Here is a 20,170-nt window from a genome sequence, read left to right as displayed (position 1 = left end):
ATATATATATATATATATATATATATATGACAGAACATAGTGTAATTACACCCTTTGTAATTTAACAATCACCACAACACAATTTAAATGATCTAAACACTTTAAACAATTGAATTATATCATTCTACTTGATAATCATGAGGACTGACCTCCCATTGGTCGGCCTTGTCAAGCTGAGACGGTCCGTGACAGGAAGGTACAAGGCATCGGCTATCTTGTCACTACGACACGCCTCCATGGCGAGGTATTTAAATATATGAATCTTGCCCTTCATGCAGATCTAAAAGCAGCAAAAATAATGTCAGAAATAGTTGTGAGAGCACGGAAGTATAAAATGTGTGTGTGTGTGTGTGTTACCTGTGCAGGAGGGCTCTGAAGTGGATTGATCTCCAGTTGTAGTGATTGGAGTTGGGTCATTTTTCGATAGCAGACAGGAATAGTAGAAACCTTATTACAGGAGAAATCAAACTTGACCAGGGGTAAATCTGCCAAATCTAAAACACACACATACAGAAAATTACTAAACCACAAAAGTCAATACATTTTGCAACTAGGGGGCAGCCAAAAGTTAAAGTGCCCCTATTATGCTTTTTCAGATATTACCTTTCATGTAGTGTGTAATATAGCTGTTTGTGAATGTAAAAGGTATGTAAAGTTACAAGATCAAAGTTCATTATAAAAATGGAGTTATTGTCTCTTGATTCTGAACCACTTGAAACGAGTTGTCAGTAATTCCTCAACCTCGAATTGATATGGTAAAACCAACGCTGTGTATACAAGTGTTGATGAACCCTTTGGAGCTAAAATTCAAAAATGGTAATGGGCGTTTCGTTTCCAACACGTGCAATAAGTGGTAGACCAATCACAACAGAGTAGGCAATCAGATAGGAAGAGTTTAAAGAGACAGATCCTTTATTGAACCGTTTCAGACACTGTGAGAAAAGAGGTGAATTAAAGTATTTTTTTGACCTTGGATGCATGTGAACATATTGTAAGAGACAAGGGCACCTTAAGATAACCAGAGGGCCCTGGGCTACAGAATTGCAGTAGGCCCCCTACCCCAGATAAAAATATTATTTTAGCTTCATGTCAAAATGTGTCTTGTCGATAAACCGTTTAACATTTACAACACTGTGTGTATGCTGTGTAAAAATAAGGGTCAAATTTAGATGAATATGCAAATTCACTCTTTGCCAGTGGGTGGTGCTTATGTAACAGCAGAATTATAGCAGTTACATTAACGAAGCAGAGTTGCAACACTACGCTATTACAGGCATTAGAGGCATATGACAAAATGCCATCAAAACTGTCCTGCCTAAAATGCAAGTTTACAGGTATGATATAAACATAAATTAAACAAAGTATTAATTATAGGGATGCACCGATATGAAAATTTTGGCCGATATCAATAACCGATATTTCTTTACATTTGAAAGCCGATAATCGATATATTGGCGGATAAATCTAAATTGAAATATTGATATACTTTGATAGCCTGTATACATAAACAAACATATACAATACAGTAGCCTAGTTTGAACCAGTGTAAGATTCCTTAACTTTTACAATTAATTTTACACTCCTATGTCCAACTTTCTTTATTAAAAAATGGTAACACTTTATAATAAGGTTTAATTTTGTTAGCATTAGTTAACATGAACCAACAATGAATGAAAAATAATTCTACCAGCATTTATTAATCTTAGTTAATGTTAAGCTCAACATTTTATAAGATATTTTTAAGATTCAAAGTTGTATCTGTTAACATTAGTTAATGCACTGTGAACTAACATGAACACAGATATTTTATTAACTAACATTAACAAAGGCTATTGCTCTCGCGCTGAAACACTGGCGAACAAGAATTCACAACATTATTTTACAGGCGTGTTATTATTATAATGTTATGAAGCCTATGTGACAGATTTGTGCTGCACATGTTGCACTTAACTGTATCTTCCTTTTCGAAGTGATTCCAATTATTCAAAATCATCATGGCGAATAATCTATTAACTATCAGCTTTGATATATCGATCTAATTTTCTTATCGGATCGATAACATTAAAAATGACCATTTATCGGCCGATATCGATATGTGGTCGATATATTGTGCATCCCTAATTAATTAGTCATCAGCAATAGATCAAAACAATCACTTGGGATAAATGTGGGCTATTTAGGGATTGCAAACTGCTCTAAAAGCACAAGCATGTAGCACCACGTTTTTACTTGGAAACATGCAGTGCTCATGTTTATTTGATTAAATCAAAGCCTTCTGAAATTTATATTACATTTAAGCAAAATTGAGATTCTTGTTTTTCCGTCCCCAGATTTAAAACCTCCTGAAATTAAGATTAAGAAGTGTGATTCATCCTGCTAGCGCATGCTGATGATGTTTTATTCTTCTATACTAACTTCGTGGCCTACGGTTCAATAGGTGTCATCATCGTACAGTCTACATACACGCTGTATGTACCTAAGTTTATTAGATCCATGTCGTAAAGTGTGATTTGTAATGATCTTATAGAATTGCAGCAGGCATAAAGCAGCACTGATGAACACATTGACCTGATCTAACACCTTTAGATGACACGCAGATTATATCCACGCTTTTGTAAGATACTGAACCCACGTTCAGCGCAGAGCATCTCTCTTGCACTGTATGATATCTAGTCCGGTTCCGTTCACACAGCAGGGCTTTGCCGAAAATGCTGTTGAGAGTCCTGAAATTTTACAGGTGTGAGTTTGTTTATAGAATGCATTTGTCCCTGCTGTGAACTCCCATATATACTAATAATTATTTGAAATATATAATTTTCCTGCAGGCAGTAGGTCCCTCCCCAGTGTAGGCCTCTGGGCTTCAGCCCATGGAAGCCTGTGTGTTATAATACGCCAGGGGAGGCCTCCAAAATAAACTAGATACCTTTAAAATATCATAATAGGGGCACTTTAAAACAGTAGGGAAACAGGAAGAGACACAACAGCTCTTGAAAAGCAAATAAGAGATATTCAGTGTTTGGAAGATCGATGATAAAAAGCTTACATCAGACTATATAATCTTAAATCCAGAAAAACAAAAAACTAACCGGCTACATAAAATCTTGTTGGGTTTCAGCAGGCCTTTATAAATGTTATTTACTGGTTATTTACTAAATAACAGCAATAAATCAAAGTTGATCTCTCAGGCAATCTAGATTAAACCTTCAGCTCCATAACTTTGGCACAATGTGCTTGAAGAGACCATTATGTATTTTTCATAACCTGCCAGCATAATTTAGCTGATTAATTAGTTGAGCTGCAAAATCTCAGCCACAGATCTTTTATGCCAAGATAAGCTGTTGGTGTAACCGCAGCCATGTTTAAGACAATGCTTGGCTCACGTAATAATTTTAGCATTTTTTCTCACGCCGTTTTTTAAACGGAACACACCCACACTTTACGTTCATGTTCTTGGCAGACAGCTTTTCAAAAGAACAACTTACAAAATTGGTGTGTTAATGGTAGTTTATATAAGTACAACATGAGGTTGAGCATTTTATTTGGCTTTGTTACAATATGTAGTGAATCTATTGTTCCAAAATTATTGCTTACTTAAAAACATGGAGGAAGTAGGGATGTAGTGGTCAGACTGGGCAATAGAGTTTAAAACTGGCTTTAGCAAAAGCATGAGATGTTTAGTTTTTTGAATACTAAAGTAGCATTTTTAATGCGCTCAATGAGTGTCGTAATTGCATTAACATGTCGGTTTACCCCAAATTTTCAAATCTGTCATCATTCACCCACCTTCTTATCATTCCAAACATGTATGTATTCATTTCATTTTAGAAACAAAAAATTAAGTTTTCTGTGCCTCCATTGAAAGTCCATTCCGCCGAAACTTAAGCACATTAAAAAGTACAAGAAGACATCATAAAAATGTATTTGCATCAAGCAAGCACATTTGAGCGTTTGCTTACCATATTTGATGTGCTCTATATGTATGTGTGTTAATCAATGTTTACGTTTGATAAAAGCCTACATTTAATCTGTTCATAAATATAAAGCAATTTTGTCACTTCAGAAGACTTCAGTTACATTTACAATGTCTTTATGAACATTTAGAAGCATGAAAGTTTTGTTCGCATGGACTTTCAATGGGGGTGAAAAATCTTAATTTGTGATTTGAAGAAGACTAATTAAAGTGTTTTGGGTTTAGAACAACATGAGGGGGAGTAAATGATGACAGAATTTTTATTTGAGGGTGAACTAACCTCCCTTTAATTTATAACACTGAGACGGCGTGATTAAGAAGGTTGGTGGAGTAGAGGTCAAACAAGGGCTAGATTTCCTGTAGCTGTGGAGCTACCGGAGGATGTTTTTATGGGTAATGTGATGAGTAGTGAAATCTTTTCTGCAGAGATAAGAAGGTTGGAGGAGGGACACACACACACACACACACACTGCAGACTCACCCTCTGGTAGAACACAGAGAAGGTTTCTGTGCACATTGAGTTCCCTCAGAGCTTTGAGTTGGCCAATGTGGCGTGGAAGAGCTGTGATTTCATTACAGCTTACGTCCTGAGGAGAAAAAGATAGAGAACATTGCAGAGAGTTCCATGTTTATCTTCTCAAACCTTTCATTACACTAAGTACTAAGCACTTGTTGTACTATATTTGGTTGAAAAGTATGAGGGGCCATTTCCCACCTAACACAGCCCCACAAATCCTGGTCTGTGCATGTTCTTATTTATGGTTATGAAAGAGAGAAAGAGAAAAAAGACAGGGAGAAGAACTACAGTACCAGAGAATAAAAACTGGAAATAGTGAAAAGTTGTGCGTTTAACATAGGAAGATATGAGCCAAGTCGAGAAAGGCTGAGTCAACAAGGGTGAAATCAAAAGTATCGTAAACATCTCATGCATATGCAGACATCAGAGGTCCAGCACACACACGCTCACACTTACCAGCTCCATGAGATTGGTGAGCTGGCCAATGCTTTCTGGAAGTGCGTTGAGTTTGTTATTGCTGGCATTGAGCACACGCAGAGGAAGACCACACACACATGCTGGCAGCACCGACAGCTGGTTCCGGCTACAGCACCGCAACATTTAAACAAAACACGTTACAGCAACTTTCTCAATGCTACTCCTCAAGCAGAAATATTTATCTGGAAAACTTCATTCTGACTGATCAAAGACAACATGTATTTATCAAAATGGGGGGAAATATTAGAATCAAATTATAATTTGAACCTGGAAATAAAAGAAACATGAAAAAAAGAAAAAAAAACATGGGAAAAAGAAACATTAAATATATTAAATACATATAATGACAAAGTAAATACTAAGAAATTGTGAACAAGAAAATTTGATGTTTGATTAGATGACTTAGTGAACTTAACACTGTACATATAATGAAATTACGATAGATTAATATTGAAAAGTTATATTTATTTTGAAAAATCTGGAAGCTTTTATCAGATTACCTTGTGTTGTATTTTTGTAATTAAAAAAAAAATGATGTATTAGTATTTTCTTTATATATACAGAAAATATGTTTTTTGACATTTATACATTTATACATGACATTATATATTTTGTTATTTTTATATATTTCTGTATATTTAAATTCACTTTTTTTAGTGAATTTAAATAAGTGTACGCCTGAAGTGTATCTGAAAATTAAATTAAGTTAAATTTAAGTTAAACTTTTTAAAATGATTGAGATGCTAATATAATCTGTAACAGGGAAAATAAATAAATAAACGGAGCAATTCAAGAATAAAGCTTATACACTAGTATTTTTAGACTTTTAGACCCATTGTATATGAACATAATTAAATGTACAGTATATGTGTGAAATTACTATCATAAAATTATTATAGCTGCATATAACAGCTGTGGCACTGGAGAGGCTTAATTGCATTACTAACTCATAAAAGATTGAAATCAAAGTATAAAATGATAAATAATATGTTTTCCTGTAAACACTATACACAGAAACACTATCATTTCTGTCTATATGTTATTAAACAGGAAAAAGTCTGACTTCAGGGAATTGTTCATGGGTTCATGAGAAGACAAAGCTGTGTGTGTTTGTGTGTGTGTGTCTGAGTGTGTGGGTGTGAGAGAGAGATAGAGAGAGAGAGAGAGAGAGAGCGAGAGAGAGACAGAGAGAGAGAGAGAGAGAGAGAGAGAGAGAGTGTGTGTGTTAAAGGAGGTACTAGATGAAAACTATATAAATCTGTGTGCGAGTGTCTTTTCACTTTTTTTTGGTGCTTCCGTATTTTGATTATCTTCCATCCATTTTTCATGACCTTTTTCTGCTTGATTTTCCATCTCCAGTTTATTCACTCATCTCAACCATTCAAGAGCTTAGTGCTTCATTAACTTCTTACAAAACAAATTCCTTTGCTAATTAACTCAGTGTGAATATCAGGCCTTCTGCGGGAGACATTTGGCTAAAGAGAGAACTCAAACACAGAGAGAGAGAGAGAGAGAGAGAGAGAGAGAGAGAGAGAGAGAGAGAGAGAGAGAGAGAGAGAGAGAGAGAGAGAGTGTATTTACATTTATTATATGTGAACAGGAGCAGGAAGGACAAACAGAGGGAAAGACATTATTTGGTTCACTTCACTGCAGTATGTTATATGCCATGCACTTTAAGTTTGGTTGTCCTATATGTTATGTAATAATTCGATGTATTATATTCCGAAAAGAATGCTAACACAATAATTATAGTACTGGTCAAAAGTTTGGGGAAGTCTCTTAAGCTCTCCAAGGTTGCATTTATTTGATGCATCACTGTCACGTGATCTTTCTGAAACATTCTAATATGCTAATATGGTGCTTAAGAAACATGTCTTATTATTTTCAATGTTGAAACCAGTCAAAAACAATGTTGCTGCTTATTTTTGTGGAAACTTGATACTTTTTATTTCAAGATTTTTTGATGAATAGAACGGTCAAATGAACAGCATTTATTTGAAATACAAATCGTAGGTAACATTACAGAGTCTTTACCGTTACTTTTGATCAATTTAATGTATCCTTAATAATTTCTTTAACAACAAAATGTACCGACCCCAATTTTTTTAAATGATAGTGTACCACATATTTGTTACTCTGTTTTTAAATATTATATATAAACCAATATGCAAAATGGACTGATAAGTGTTTTAAACAATAATATGCTAAATTGTTGTAAAAAAAAAAGTATGTGTAATTTAATTTATTAATTTCATGAATTTATGTTGTATGTTAAATTGAGCGAGTGGTGTTCATTTTTCATCTTGGTAATAAATATGGTTATCTTTAATCCGCGCGTGCGTGCGTGTGTGTGTGTGTGTGTGTGTGTGTGTGTGTGTGTGTATGTGTGTGTGTGTGTGTGTGTGTGTGTGTGTGAGAGTGATGTTCACCTGATGTTTAGGCAGGTAAGGGATTGAAGGCTGATGATGGTATCAGGAATGCCTTTGATGCAGTTGTGATAAAGATTCAGTGTTTCCAGGGAGACCAGATGACACACCTCTGACGGGATGTCAATCAAGCGATTCTTCGACAGATCTGAGAGAAAAAAGACAGCTCAGTTAACACTAGCACTTTAAAAAAATAGGTTAGAGAAGTTATGCAAATATCAAGACTTCACATTGCAATTAATGCTACATTTGTTGTTGTAGTACCCTAAATAAACACAAGGAGGTGCTTTCATAACAACAGATATCAATGAAGAGAACACAAACAAAAACAACTGTGAGTGTGTGAAGTAGGGGATTCAAAGGTTGAGTATCCTTCCTGAACGCACACACACACACACATCGAAAACCATAATTGGTAGTGCCCAAGCTCAGTTAGTATTTCATGTGCCTAAAGGTGATGTCATTGTTTAAATGATGACATTTAACAAATGTGTGTATAAGGGTTTAACTACCAGATCATTTTATCAAAGTGATTGGTGTTTTGCTTTCAGGACTTGCTTTCATAATTTTTTTATATCAAATTCATAGTAATATTAATGAAACTGTGCAGCAGTTGAATTCGCTTTGTGAGTGTGTGACTGAACTCCTGTATACATTATGTGTGTTTATGATACATCAAATGACAACTCCACAACTGATTGTCACTAGGCATTAGTGTTTCCAAGATACACACAGACCTTTGAGAGACTGTGTAAGTGCTAAGTAAAATACAGTCCAAACCAGACACACAGACACAGAGACAGTATTTTTCATGGATTAAATAAGCCTGTCAAGAATGAGGGACCCTTAATACACTTAAGTATACATATAGTCAAATAAGTTTGACAGAAAAACAAAACAAAAAAACCCAGACCTAGAGAAATAGTCCTAACGAAGTTCAGAGGATAAAAAAAACCCATGATACTCAAACCATAACTGACTAATTAAAAGCAGTAATAACAACAGGACTGGTGCCGATTTTGACTTTCTGGCCAATACTTATCAGCTTATAATTATTATTATAATTTTATAGCTTTTTTTAGCTTATAATTATTAATGCTATGTGTGATAACACCCTTGTAAAAAAGTACACTTTAGCATAAAAGAGTAGTTATTACATAAAAATGGGTCGCAAGATCGTTTTGAGTGGGTTGTGGAGAGTGTAGTCAAAGAAACAACAAAACAATCTAAAAGTTTTTCTGATGCAAGTCTTTCATTTTGAAAGGCCTGCTGGAAAGTTGCTGACTCTTCTGCAAAGACTTTGCTCTACTGTCAGACAGAATGCATTTTTCCTTTCCACTGTGCTACTTTTCCATTGTTTTACTATGTAAACATGCTAGGCTGACGTGTTTGATCATTGCACTCGTGTCTTTTGCAGCATCTTGTGCATGACATGGTTTAGTATCTGCTGTCAGATGAGATGATGTCAAGCTATGGATCAGTGTCATTATTCTAATGTTTTTTTCGTAACTTGAGTCGGTTCACACAGATTGTGATTTTGCGGTCAAAATCGAAATGTAAAGTCATAGTTAAGTCGTCAATTACCAAAATTACAAAAAAGTTTTAAAAAAATTAAAAAAACAATGAAACAAGTGGCACATCATTTGTGTTAGCTGGGAAGGATTTGCATGCAGGTATGATGTTTATCAGGATGTTTTATTAACAGTACATGTTAGTATTGGTTATTTACTGTATCATGGTAACTAGTTTCCATAACCTTAACCCAAAATACCACCAATACTAAATGTTTGATGATTGTGCTCAAACCCACAACTTACTAACTTTACTGTACAAACAAAAGCTAGTTTGGGATTGCTATTTAATAGCCTTACCTCATACTATAATACTGTCTATTCATCCATTTAGTGTCATTCTATAATCTATATCCTAGATTCTGAATTTCCTCATGTCAGGGCAGAAAAATTCCAAAGGGTCTAAAAATATTTGGCCAAACCTTTATTATTTAAAAGATGTGTATGTTGTAGCCATTTCATTTTGAGTGTTTTTAAAACAGCCCATAAAGCTCTTCACCACAAACATTGGCGTGAACATGGCAGATAACCTAGATGTGTCTTAGTTACAGGCTGACAGAAAAACTGATGTGCTGGAGGCAATCATTAAGGGCAAAGGGTAAACAACCAGTTCTTATTACAATTAAAGATCAGAGTATTAGTTTACAGAAAGGAAAATATAATTGGACAGCTATGTGTGCCACCAAACAGCCCTGTCCGCTCAGCCCATTCTCAGCTTTATGAGCAAAGATAAAAAACAACGGGATGAATAATCATTTCATGATTTTAGGCCTGAGGTCAAATAAACAGCCTATGCAGATAAGCCTATAAGACCAACTAAACAACAAAATGAGGATTTAAAAAAGCATTTATACAGAGTTTGTTAAAGCTTTTCTAGTGAACATTACATAACATTGTTCTACTGAACAACATTCCTTCCACTACTGTCAAGGTACAGCCAAGGAAAGAGAAAGACAGAAGACAACACACAGACCCGGAAACACAAGAAAACATGGCCGCATGATGTTCTGCAAGATGGATCCAGAAGAAAAGCTTTTTTTTTCTTGAGTACAACAGTCAGAACCTCTTCACAGACTCCTGATGTTCTTAACCATACAGACGTCGCTCTCACGGTCTCTCATCTCCGATCTGTCTCTTACCCCTTTTCCACCAAAAAAGAACTGGTTCGGAACTGGTGCTGGTTCAAAGTTGGTTCGGAGTTGGTTCAACTTGCGAACCTTCTCAGAACCGGTTTGTTTTTCCACTGACTAGAGCGCCCAGCGAACGACGTCGTTACGTCACTGTGTACGTCGCTATACGTCTTAGCTAGAAACGCTTGCAAGTACAACATTACTTTGGGATTATCTCTAACTCGTGAACCAAGAAGGCTTTAAAAACAATTGAAATATGTTAGTCTTTTAATCTTTTCCTTTGATATGTAATATTTTCTGATTAGTTATGTACCCCTGTCTTGTGTCTTTTTTTCTTTCCGTTTATTTGTTCTATATTGTGACTGTTTTCTTCTTTGCTTACATAATGTTTTCAATTTAAAAAATAAATAAATAAATAAAAAGCTAGAAACGCTTGCGCCAACTTCAAGCATAACAATTACAATGGCGGACTACATCGTGTTTCTGCAAATGTTTCTCCTGGCTTTGCGGTCAGAAAAGATGTTTAGAACACACCTAAACCCGCCCCCAGCCCCCGCCGTAAGCATGACGTGGTAAAAGAACGGTTCTCTGGTTCTAGTCCAGCAAAGAGTTGGTGCCGCTTTGGAACCAGTTTTCCTGGCCGAGAACCGGTTCTTTGGCTGTCGAAACACAAAGAACTGGTTCGTGCGTAGGCACCGGCTCCGAACCGGCTCTCAAAATGCTTTGGTGGAAAAGGGGTATCTGTGTGAATTGTCTCTCTGTCCTGCTGAGCTGTAACAGCAGTCCGTGTTTGTTGAGGCCGCTTGTTCTGTTCAGAACACACAATGGGCATCGAGATGGCACAGATGGCATGGATTATCAGACTAACCCTGATGAAAAGCGCGCGCACACACACACAAACACCTTATGTGCAAGGGCATGAACATGTGTGTAGGTTTATTAAGATAATATGATAGTAAACAGACACATAAGAAATAGAACAGGAAGGAAGGATAGAAAAGAATGAGTCTAAATGGGAGCTCTATGTCAACACATGGGCTGTCAAGGGAACACTGATGTAAGAGGATTCTGGGAAATGTAGGTCTGTAATGGGAGCCTGTACCACAACAACACTGAACTAAGATAACTAATAAGTGTTAGTAGAGGATACAAATGCTCCTATTATGATATTTTAAAGGTTTTTGAGGTCTCCTACAACAGGTTTATGTTCATTAAAGTAGGAGTGGGCGATCTGATGTTTTTATATCGTGATCAATCTTGAAGACGTCCATGATCTACTTTTTAAGCGAATCGTAGAGATCGTGATCGTTTATGCTCTCGTAATAATGTTAAAATACAGCAATGACTGCCTACTGGATGCCTGTGCTGACTGGTCAAATCATCTAAGTGACAGTCGTGAAAAAGTCTACTGCGGGACATTCTTTATTTTAAAAAGTAGGGCTGGCTAAAAATATCGATTCATCAATGCATTGCAATTATTTCTTTCTCAATAAAATATCGATTCATCAAATCCTATGAATCGATTCAGCCCACTGGCCAGTGGCGGCGCTGTGGTGACACTCTAGTGAGATCGTTCAGCGCTGTACAAGACGCGCTTTACCAAAACAGCAAGATGACGGACAGCAGCTGCACTCCGTTCAAGCCAGCACCAACAACCAGGGACGTCGTTAGGCCTATTTTAGGGGGGCTGAAGCTACCCCAAAATGTTCCTTAGCCCCCCTAAATGATAATAAGAACAACAATAAATCTCCGGGAGTCTCCCGCATATTGATAGCCTCCCCACGCAAATTAGTTCAAATCTCTCGAAATCTAGAGCTTGCGAGGTCCAAACCGCGTAGCGCACGCACGACAGAGAGGAAGAGAGCGAGAGTCCTTGCGTGTGGGCGCGTGTGCCTCACGAAGCGCATTTTTTTATGAGTATGCACATTTTGTGTTTCTGTTTACATTTCTTTTGTAACTTGAATGAATAGGAAGAAAGACATATGCACTTTAGAGGTGTGTTAATCAGGGTTGCCAACTCTCACGCATCTGGCGAGACACTCACGCATTCAGCCTCAATCTCACGGTCTCACGCTCAACAAAGAAATCTCACGCTAAATTAGACATTCTTCTGTGCTGTATTTTTTTCACTCATGTGCACTAATTTCCGAATTACTATAAGCAATTTCAGGCTCATAACTACTTGACTACTTAACTACCACTGCATTTTCTCACGCAGAGAAAAATCGCGGACAAAGAGGACACTGACACCGACAGACTAGACAGAGAAGGTTACTTTTGATATGGAACAAATTCTCAGCTGTCAGATTCTGTCAATATTTCCAACGTTCCAACGTGGCGCTTTTAAATGTGACAGATCGCTGTAGCGCGTCAGTTCAAACGGCACGTGAGCCAACATTCCTACAAATTCCTTCAAGAAATCAATTTCTTGAAATTCCTAACAATACCCAGCCCTATTAAAAAGAGTTATTAAAAGTGCATTAAACTGCATAAGAGACTGATCCCCACGCGCTTTCTGTGTGTGTGCTGCGAAATGGACGAGCAAAGTATTGGGGTTTCAGGTGTGCGCCTAAATGTGACCCGTCACAGAAACCAGGGACACAAGTCGGCAGCACAACTTTCGAGCAAAATGAGAAAGAAGAGTTTTTTTTCAAAATTGGTGATTTTCAATTTTTTGGAGAATCTGTTAATTGAAATCACGAAGAAGCCTCTCCATGTTTGAGATAGCAGTATTGGTATATTTAAAAGCTTACATTTTGAGGTTGAAATCGGCTTGTTTTCGGAGATTCTAGCATGCAGTAGGGGCGTGGCGTGTCATTGTCTGTGTGTATTTCCATACTGAATAACCCGGTGCTTTTGCCCCCGCCCTCCAAGTCAACCACATGGCTACTTATTATGCTGTGCTCTGGCCGGCTCTCTCTGATATCAAAATTCAATGAAGATGGATGCCGCAAAGATTGTCGCAGACGAGCTGAACCGTCTGGCAGTTACACCGAAAATGTTTTCGCCGCACTTCGTGGGCTCGGGAAACTGAACCGGAGGTATGGGCGCAGCGCGCGCGCCCTCAGTGCTTCAATTCGGCGGCTCGGCTCGCTGACAGCGGTGGCTGGCTGTTTCATATGTGAAGGAGAATCGAAATAGAGGATGCAGTTAAGACCTTTGCTGCGATGAAGGCCTGCCGTGCGTGTTTCTGAAATGTAAGTTAAGCTTCATTTGCTCTTTAGTCGTTATTTAAGATGCTGAACCTGCTGATGATATAATGTGCTTGTGGACATTTCATTTGTGTGTGTATACGCACATAAGAAAGTGGTGTAAAGAGATTTGCAACAGTAATTAGAGGAGGTGAAATGTGATTATTTGGAAAATTACAGAAATGACTGCTTAAAGAAAAATGCCAGCAGGCATTTGCCTCCTACATAAACTTTAATATTGTTGACATTTTGGGCACACGAGCGTTGCGCACTATTTGCGTTATATGTAGGCCTATGGCTTATTGGTCTTTGTTTGTTGTTGTTGGTTTTGCGTTATATGTATATGGCATATTGGTCTTTGTGTGTTGTTGCTGGTTTTGCGTTATACTGTATGTATATGGCATATTGGCCTTTGTGTGTTGTTGCTGGTTTTGCGTTATATGCAGGCTATATGGCATATTGGTCTTTGTGTGTTGTTGCTGGTTTTGCGTTATATGTATATGGCATATTGGTCTTTATGTGTTGTTGCTGGTTTCGCGTTATATGCAGGCTATATGGCATTATTGGTCTTTGTGTGTTGTTGCTGGTACATTGCAAATAGAGGGGCAGCACAATTGTTTTTCGCCTAGTGCGGCAGAAGTGCACTCATTCGAAGTGTAAAAAAAGCTGTAAAGCACATGGAGGAGCTTTACAGGGGGTATGGCTTATCTAAATGAGATGTAAATGAGCCCTATTGTCACCCCCAGCAGCAGAGACAGGTGAGAACTGCACAATCTTTAGCTCGTTTTCTCCTCTTTGAGCTTTTTTAAGTGCCTACTTTAAAATGGCCACAACTTCTCCAAATATTATCAGATTTCCACATGTTACACATCGTTGGAAAGCTTGGATATTACACTCTCAGAATCTATGAATAACTCAAAATGCCCCAGAACCGACTTGTGTCCCTAGTTTCCGTGACTGGTCACAAATGGTCAAATATACACACAGATATGTCAAAATGTCGGTCTTGGCGAGTATTCACATAAAGACAGTCAGTTATGTCTTAAGTGAATAAACAATTTTGAAAGAAATCATATGCGTGTCATTATATTAGATCCATGCATTCAGTATTGTTTTAAAGTTTAACTCAGCGTTTTATGACTATTAACTGTCTAACTTATTCTTTAATGTAATAATGTGTTTTAAATGGAAAGCCATATGATGAATCAGTTCGTTGTTAAGTGGCTGGCCAGTCAATAAAACAAAACCAATGCTTTTATATAGACGGTGCATAGGGACAAGTACACAAAGACAAAACCCCATCAGAATAACACACAACAGTAAAATAACAATAAACATTAACCCCTTAACTCCTGAAGGCATTTTGTAAAGATAAGGAGAGTCAAAAGGTAGGTATCGTTTAATATAAAACTTTTTGTTTTATTTTTTGGGGAGAAAATCATTACATTTGGAAATTCTCATGCTGACAAACTGCTGATAAAAGACAAAAAATACTTTTTTTTTTCTTTAAATTATAATTTTACATAGCTTTCTTCTTTGACATGCCATTACTCAGGAAGGAAATGAGGTAGGAGGAAAATCTTTTCACTACATCAAAAAATAGCTGCATCTGGATCAAATTGTGGTGATAGTAATCAAATATCAATAATCGATCAATAATCAATAATTTACAGCGACAGCATAAAGTAATCAATATTAATAATTGATCAATAATTAATAATTTACAGCATTTGGAACCAAGTAGCCTTTTTGTTTAGCCCTTGACACCCCCTAATAGGCATATTAAAAATTGTTGTTCCTCCGTGAGGAATATCTTGTGGTCATGCAATGGATTATATTGATTTTGGACTCATTTCAATCGGGAGCATCCACACAAGTAATGATGTGCCATTGATCTATGCATGTTCCATAAAGTTACGAGCGAAAATGGGCTTCACGTACAAAAACCTGCTCAAGTTTAGTCAAAGCCCAAAACAATTATGCTTGTTATATTCTACTTCGTGAGACCTTTCAAATGACACATGACTATCAATGAGCTGTATGATGTTTTTGAAATAATACATCAATTATAATATATTTTTTTAATTATCAGCAAATAACTCAGCACTACTTAGGAGATAATCAAATTGGCTACATACATTGTAAAGTTCTGACTCTAAGCTTTCAAATTACATCTATTTTGTGTGTTGATCAAGGCAGTAGTTTTGAAAAATAGATTATTAATTTTTCGTAGCTACGTGGCACTCGCGGGCGGTACACTCAGTTTTAGAAGGATTACTCAGCACTAATTTAGAGTCGATTGAAATAGTTAGACAAAATAAACAAATTATTTTATATAAAATATAATTGTGATGTCACACAGTGATGTACGGGAATGTACTTTTTTTTGTAAACGGCAACTTTTTACCGTATATTGTATTAACCAATGAACAGCTTTTTTTCTTTAGCATTTCTACACTAATAAAAACACTAATGTAAAAACTACAAAAAAACTTTTACAGTGATGCATGCATATACAGTTGTATTCTGTAAAGTACATTATTTGACTTGGGGTATAATTTTGAAATAGCAGTATCTTATACACATACACACACATACTTCTGACTGAATGAGTGAAGTTGATTGAATCTCTCCTCTAATCCCTTATTCTTTCACTTAAACACTCTTGTCCTCCTCAGAGTGTCTCTGAAGTGGGAAAAGGATGTAGAAACACAGTCTGTCATTATGTTGCTCTGGGTGTGGCCTCATCCTGCGGTGTACAGCTGAAATCATCAGCTGAGCATATGTGTGTGTGCGCGCGCTTGTGCACTTATTTACAGTATGTAATCAAACAGATGGTTCTGACTAAAATTTATACCAAGTGTGCACAACAGTTAAATGCTTGTGTACACTTGGAGTGGTGCATTTGTGCTTGAGCATTTTCTGCCACTCAGCATTACTCTGTGTGCCCACTCTCACCGTCACGGTGTGTGTGTGTGTGTGTGTGTATGTATGTGTGCTCTTTGAGTTCTGTTGAATAAGCAAATAGTTTCTCTGACAAAGAGCGGCAACACACACTGGATGGGACGAGTATGTGTGTTTGTTTCTTTCCTCTTATGTTCATATTACACCTGACTTCAGGAGGCACAGATTATCAAAGCTCACAGTTGAGCAGAGATCTCTGGAGCAGCTGGCAATCCAAACAAGAAATTACAGCAGTGAGTCATTCATACATCACAGATGGAGTGAGAGGACCACCAAAAATAATAGTAAAATATAATTAAAGCTAACATGAAATTGAAGTTGCGATACTTCCCTATTGTGATTTTGCTTATTGCTTCTTTAAAGGACAATTCCGGCCAAAAATGAACCTAGGGGTAAATAACACATGGGTACAGAGTCGACAGTTCTCTGGGATGCGTTTTCATGATAATCGAATGTTACACTTCTTTGAATGTTTCTTGATTCAAAGAATTCTTTGAATTCTTTGAATCAAATGTTACACATCTTTGGAAAACAGTCTCGACCAGTCGAACTACAAACGCCGTTCAGTTCAGCTCACGTAGCACGGCATTCGTGGTTCAACTGATCGAGACTGTTTTCCAAAGATGGCTCCTGCCTATATATGCTAAGTGTACTGTATTTACCAAGTATCTTCTTATTAAACTGTCTTTATACTTACAAAGTTCTCAATGCCTGGGTTTGCAGGTAGAGACCCTCATTATGCTACCGTGTTAGTGTGGGGCTATTTTGAGCCTTGAAAGTGGTATTAACTAGCGATTTTTATTTTTTACTTATTCTATGCCCTATATACTAGCGTTATAAGCTAATCTGTGGTAAAAGTAAAACTAAAGATAAAACTGCGTACATTCAATTATCATGAAAACGCATCCCAGAGAACGGTCGACTCGGTACCCATGTGTTATTTACCCCTAGGTTAATTTTTGGCCGGAATTGTCCTTTAAAGGGGAACTTGGCAACTATTTCAACTTAATAAACCCGTTTAGAAATATTTGGATGGTTAAATAACCTGTTCTGGTGAAAATGGTGACTTTCCCCGCTCCCCCCAACGTTCCCAGGCAGAAAACCAACCATGCAACATGGGGACTAACGTCCCGGTAAGTTGAAAATAGGAAGTCTCGTGAGAAGCGAGAACGAGTGAGAAACACGAACTGCTTTACGGCAATTCGACATAAACACACACGCCGCCCTCAATGTGTATGATGTATTACCCACTTACGTAGACATAGCTCCACACGATAAAGTTGGCCGGCTAAGATAATAACAAACGCACATGAGCAGCAGTAGAAAGGGGGTGGAGGGTGCCGCAAGTGAGTTTTTTTTTATGACAGTGTTGTGAAATATATGCCCCATAGCTGTAGGGGTAGCTCGTTGAGAAAACATGCGACAACAAAAGTGAAAATCAGCAAAGAAATTGCTAGAGTTGCCAAGTTCCCCTTTAACAAGAAGAAATGTAGGGTGGGACTTGATTTTGTCCATCGGGAATTGATTTGATCTGTGCACAAAATAATTTATAATAAATACTGCAATATTCAATTAAAAACAACAATTGTCGATTTTGATTTCATTGTGACTTTAAATGTTGACAAATATTTGCATATTTATATGCTTCGCATGCCATCATGGCAATTCCAGAAAGGTTAACAGTACAGTTCATCTGACGTCATTTGCTTTACAACAGATTTTCTTTTCTCAAACGCTTTGTGTCTGACAGGCTGATCCTTAGCTTAGCAACATGCTAATATCAAACTTTGTTGGGAAAAAACTGACTGGTGTGCCACATTTACTCTGACAATGTTTCAACTTGTTTATGATTCTTTATGATGCATTAAGAAATCAAATATTTTCATCCTGATTCATTTCAGTCCGTCACATTTCAGTTTTATTCGATTTTGATCATTTCGGTAAAACTCACAACTGATTTGTTAAATTTGTTAAAAAGTACTTTGGATAAGGAATGAGATGTGCAAATGGTATTATTATTATTATTATTATCATAATTGATTTTTAAATTGCATAATCGATGCACTTCATTTTCATTGTCAGATCAATCCATCAATGCATTGCACACCAAGAGCTAGAAGGTCTGATTTATTATACCATATGATGACCTGATTAGCAAACTCAGTCCATCTGTCCCCACCACACACACACAAGGCTTGCTGCAGTAGCCAGTGTTACATGGTGTTCAAGGTTCCGTACTTACTTACAAGTGACACTACAATTAACTGAAAGCATCTGCTCAGCTTCATACAGCACAAGCTGCAGAGTTGAAGCACAGTGCAGCAGGAGTCAGATTTCACTTATCACGTGACGGGAGTAAGGAGAGATGAGATGACTGACAAGAAGATGGTGGAGGATTGGGTGCGCAACAGATCCCGAGAGTCATTGACATATATCTTATCACGTAAAATGTGCAGTCAGTAACACAGCTCCCTATACACAGAGTACGAGTGATCTTGACAGCGAGTGCGCATTCAAAAGCCATTTAAATACCCCACATAACATACACATATCCATATACCACCCACACAACCCTTTCCTTTTTGTATGACTGGGGACTTCTCGTTAGAATTTGAAGAAATTATTTAAGATATTCTTTAGTCTCTCTATGAACCGTTTTTCCACATATTTAAAAGACCTTTGTCAATTATATGAGCATTGTATAGCAAGGCCATAAACATATTCAAATATTAACTCAAAGAGCAGGAGAACTATCCAATAATAAAATATATACTACAAACACATCACCTTATCAGTACACACACACACACACACACACACACACACACACACACACACACACACACACACACACTTTGACCCTCTTTCTGGTGTCGAGGTGGAGCTCTGATAAAGCGAGTGTCTCAGACTGTATGTAGGGCAGATGAAGTAATAGCAGTCTCAAGGACACGAACAGCTGGTGTCTGTACATACTACCTTATATTAAACTAAACAGGTCACCATTTACCAGGCAAATACCATGGTCAGCAAGGATACATTCATTTAATCAAAGGTGACAATTAACTTAAAGGGATAGTTCACCCAAAAATGAAAATTCTGTCAGTATTTACTCACCCTCATGTTGTTTCAACCCCATAAGACCTTCGTTCATCTTTGGGAACACGAATTAAGATATTTTTGATGAAATCTGAGAGCTGGATCACTCCTCCATATGCTTCTAAGGGATTGAAACTTGCCAGCCCCGAAAAGTTATTAAAGACATCGTAAAAATAGTCCAAGTGACTACAGTGGCTCAATCTTAAATTTATCAAGCGGCGAGAATACTTTTTGTTCGCAAAAACAAACAAAAATAACGACTTTATTTCAACTATTCATTTCCTTCTCTGTTGGCCTCGAGTCAGTTCACTAGTATAATAGCGTAAGCTTCTGTTGTTGTAGGTCACACGCATCACATACATGACCAGCGTCGGCCAATAGTGAGCCTACGTGTGACGTAGCTCTACGCAATCACACTAAGTTAACTGACTAGAGGCCCACAGAGAAGGAAATGAATAGTTGCAATAAAGTCGTTATTTTTGTTTGTTTTTGCGCACAAAAAGTATTCTCGTCGCTTGATAAACTTAAGATTGAGCCACTGTAGTCACTTGGACTATTTTAACGATGTCTTTAATAACTTTTCGGGGCTGGCAAGTTTCAATCCCTGAAGAAGCCTATGGAGGAGTGATCAGATCTCAGATTTCATCAAAAATATCTCAATTCGTGTTCCGAAGATGAATGAAGGTCTTACGAGGTTGGAACAACATGAGTGTGAGTAATTACTGATGTATACTGTTGTTTTGAACTTCCTATTCATCAAAGAATTGTGGAAAAGTGTATTACAGTTTCCACAAAAAATATTAAGCAGCAAAACTGTTTTAACACTTT

The 20,170-nt window shown here is 37.2% G+C and overlaps 1 protein-coding gene across 7 annotated transcripts in view; it reads right to left on the bottom strand.

Moving 5' to 3' along the window:
- Positions 1-20,170, bottom strand: part of lrch1 (leucine-rich repeats and calponin homology (CH) domain containing 1) — a 58,156-nt gene that overhangs the window by 25,512 nt on the left and 12,474 nt on the right. For all 7 annotated transcript variants that reach the window (XM_077216414.1, XM_077216416.1, XM_077216415.1 and 4 more), the window contains exons 2-6: positions 7,394-7,538; positions 4,944-5,070; positions 4,452-4,557; positions 358-494; positions 150-280 (exon numbers count right to left, since the gene is read on the bottom strand). In XM_077216414.1, coding sequence (XP_077072529.1) covers positions 150-280; positions 358-494; positions 4,452-4,557; positions 4,944-5,070; positions 7,394-7,538 — 646 coding nt within the window. The remainder of the gene's footprint in view (positions 1-149; positions 281-357; positions 495-4,451; positions 4,558-4,943; positions 5,071-7,393; positions 7,539-20,170) is intronic.

Source organism: Siphateles boraxobius, unplaced genomic scaffold (genome assembly GCF_051911475.1).
Source record: "Siphateles boraxobius isolate OS27281-9 unplaced genomic scaffold, OSU_SipBor_1 7, whole genome shotgun sequence".
Taxonomy (NCBI): Eukaryota; Metazoa; Chordata; class Actinopteri; order Cypriniformes; family Leuciscidae; genus Siphateles; species Siphateles boraxobius.
The sequence above is the reverse complement of the archived record's forward strand: the minus strand, read 5'-3'. Positions and strand labels throughout refer to the sequence as shown.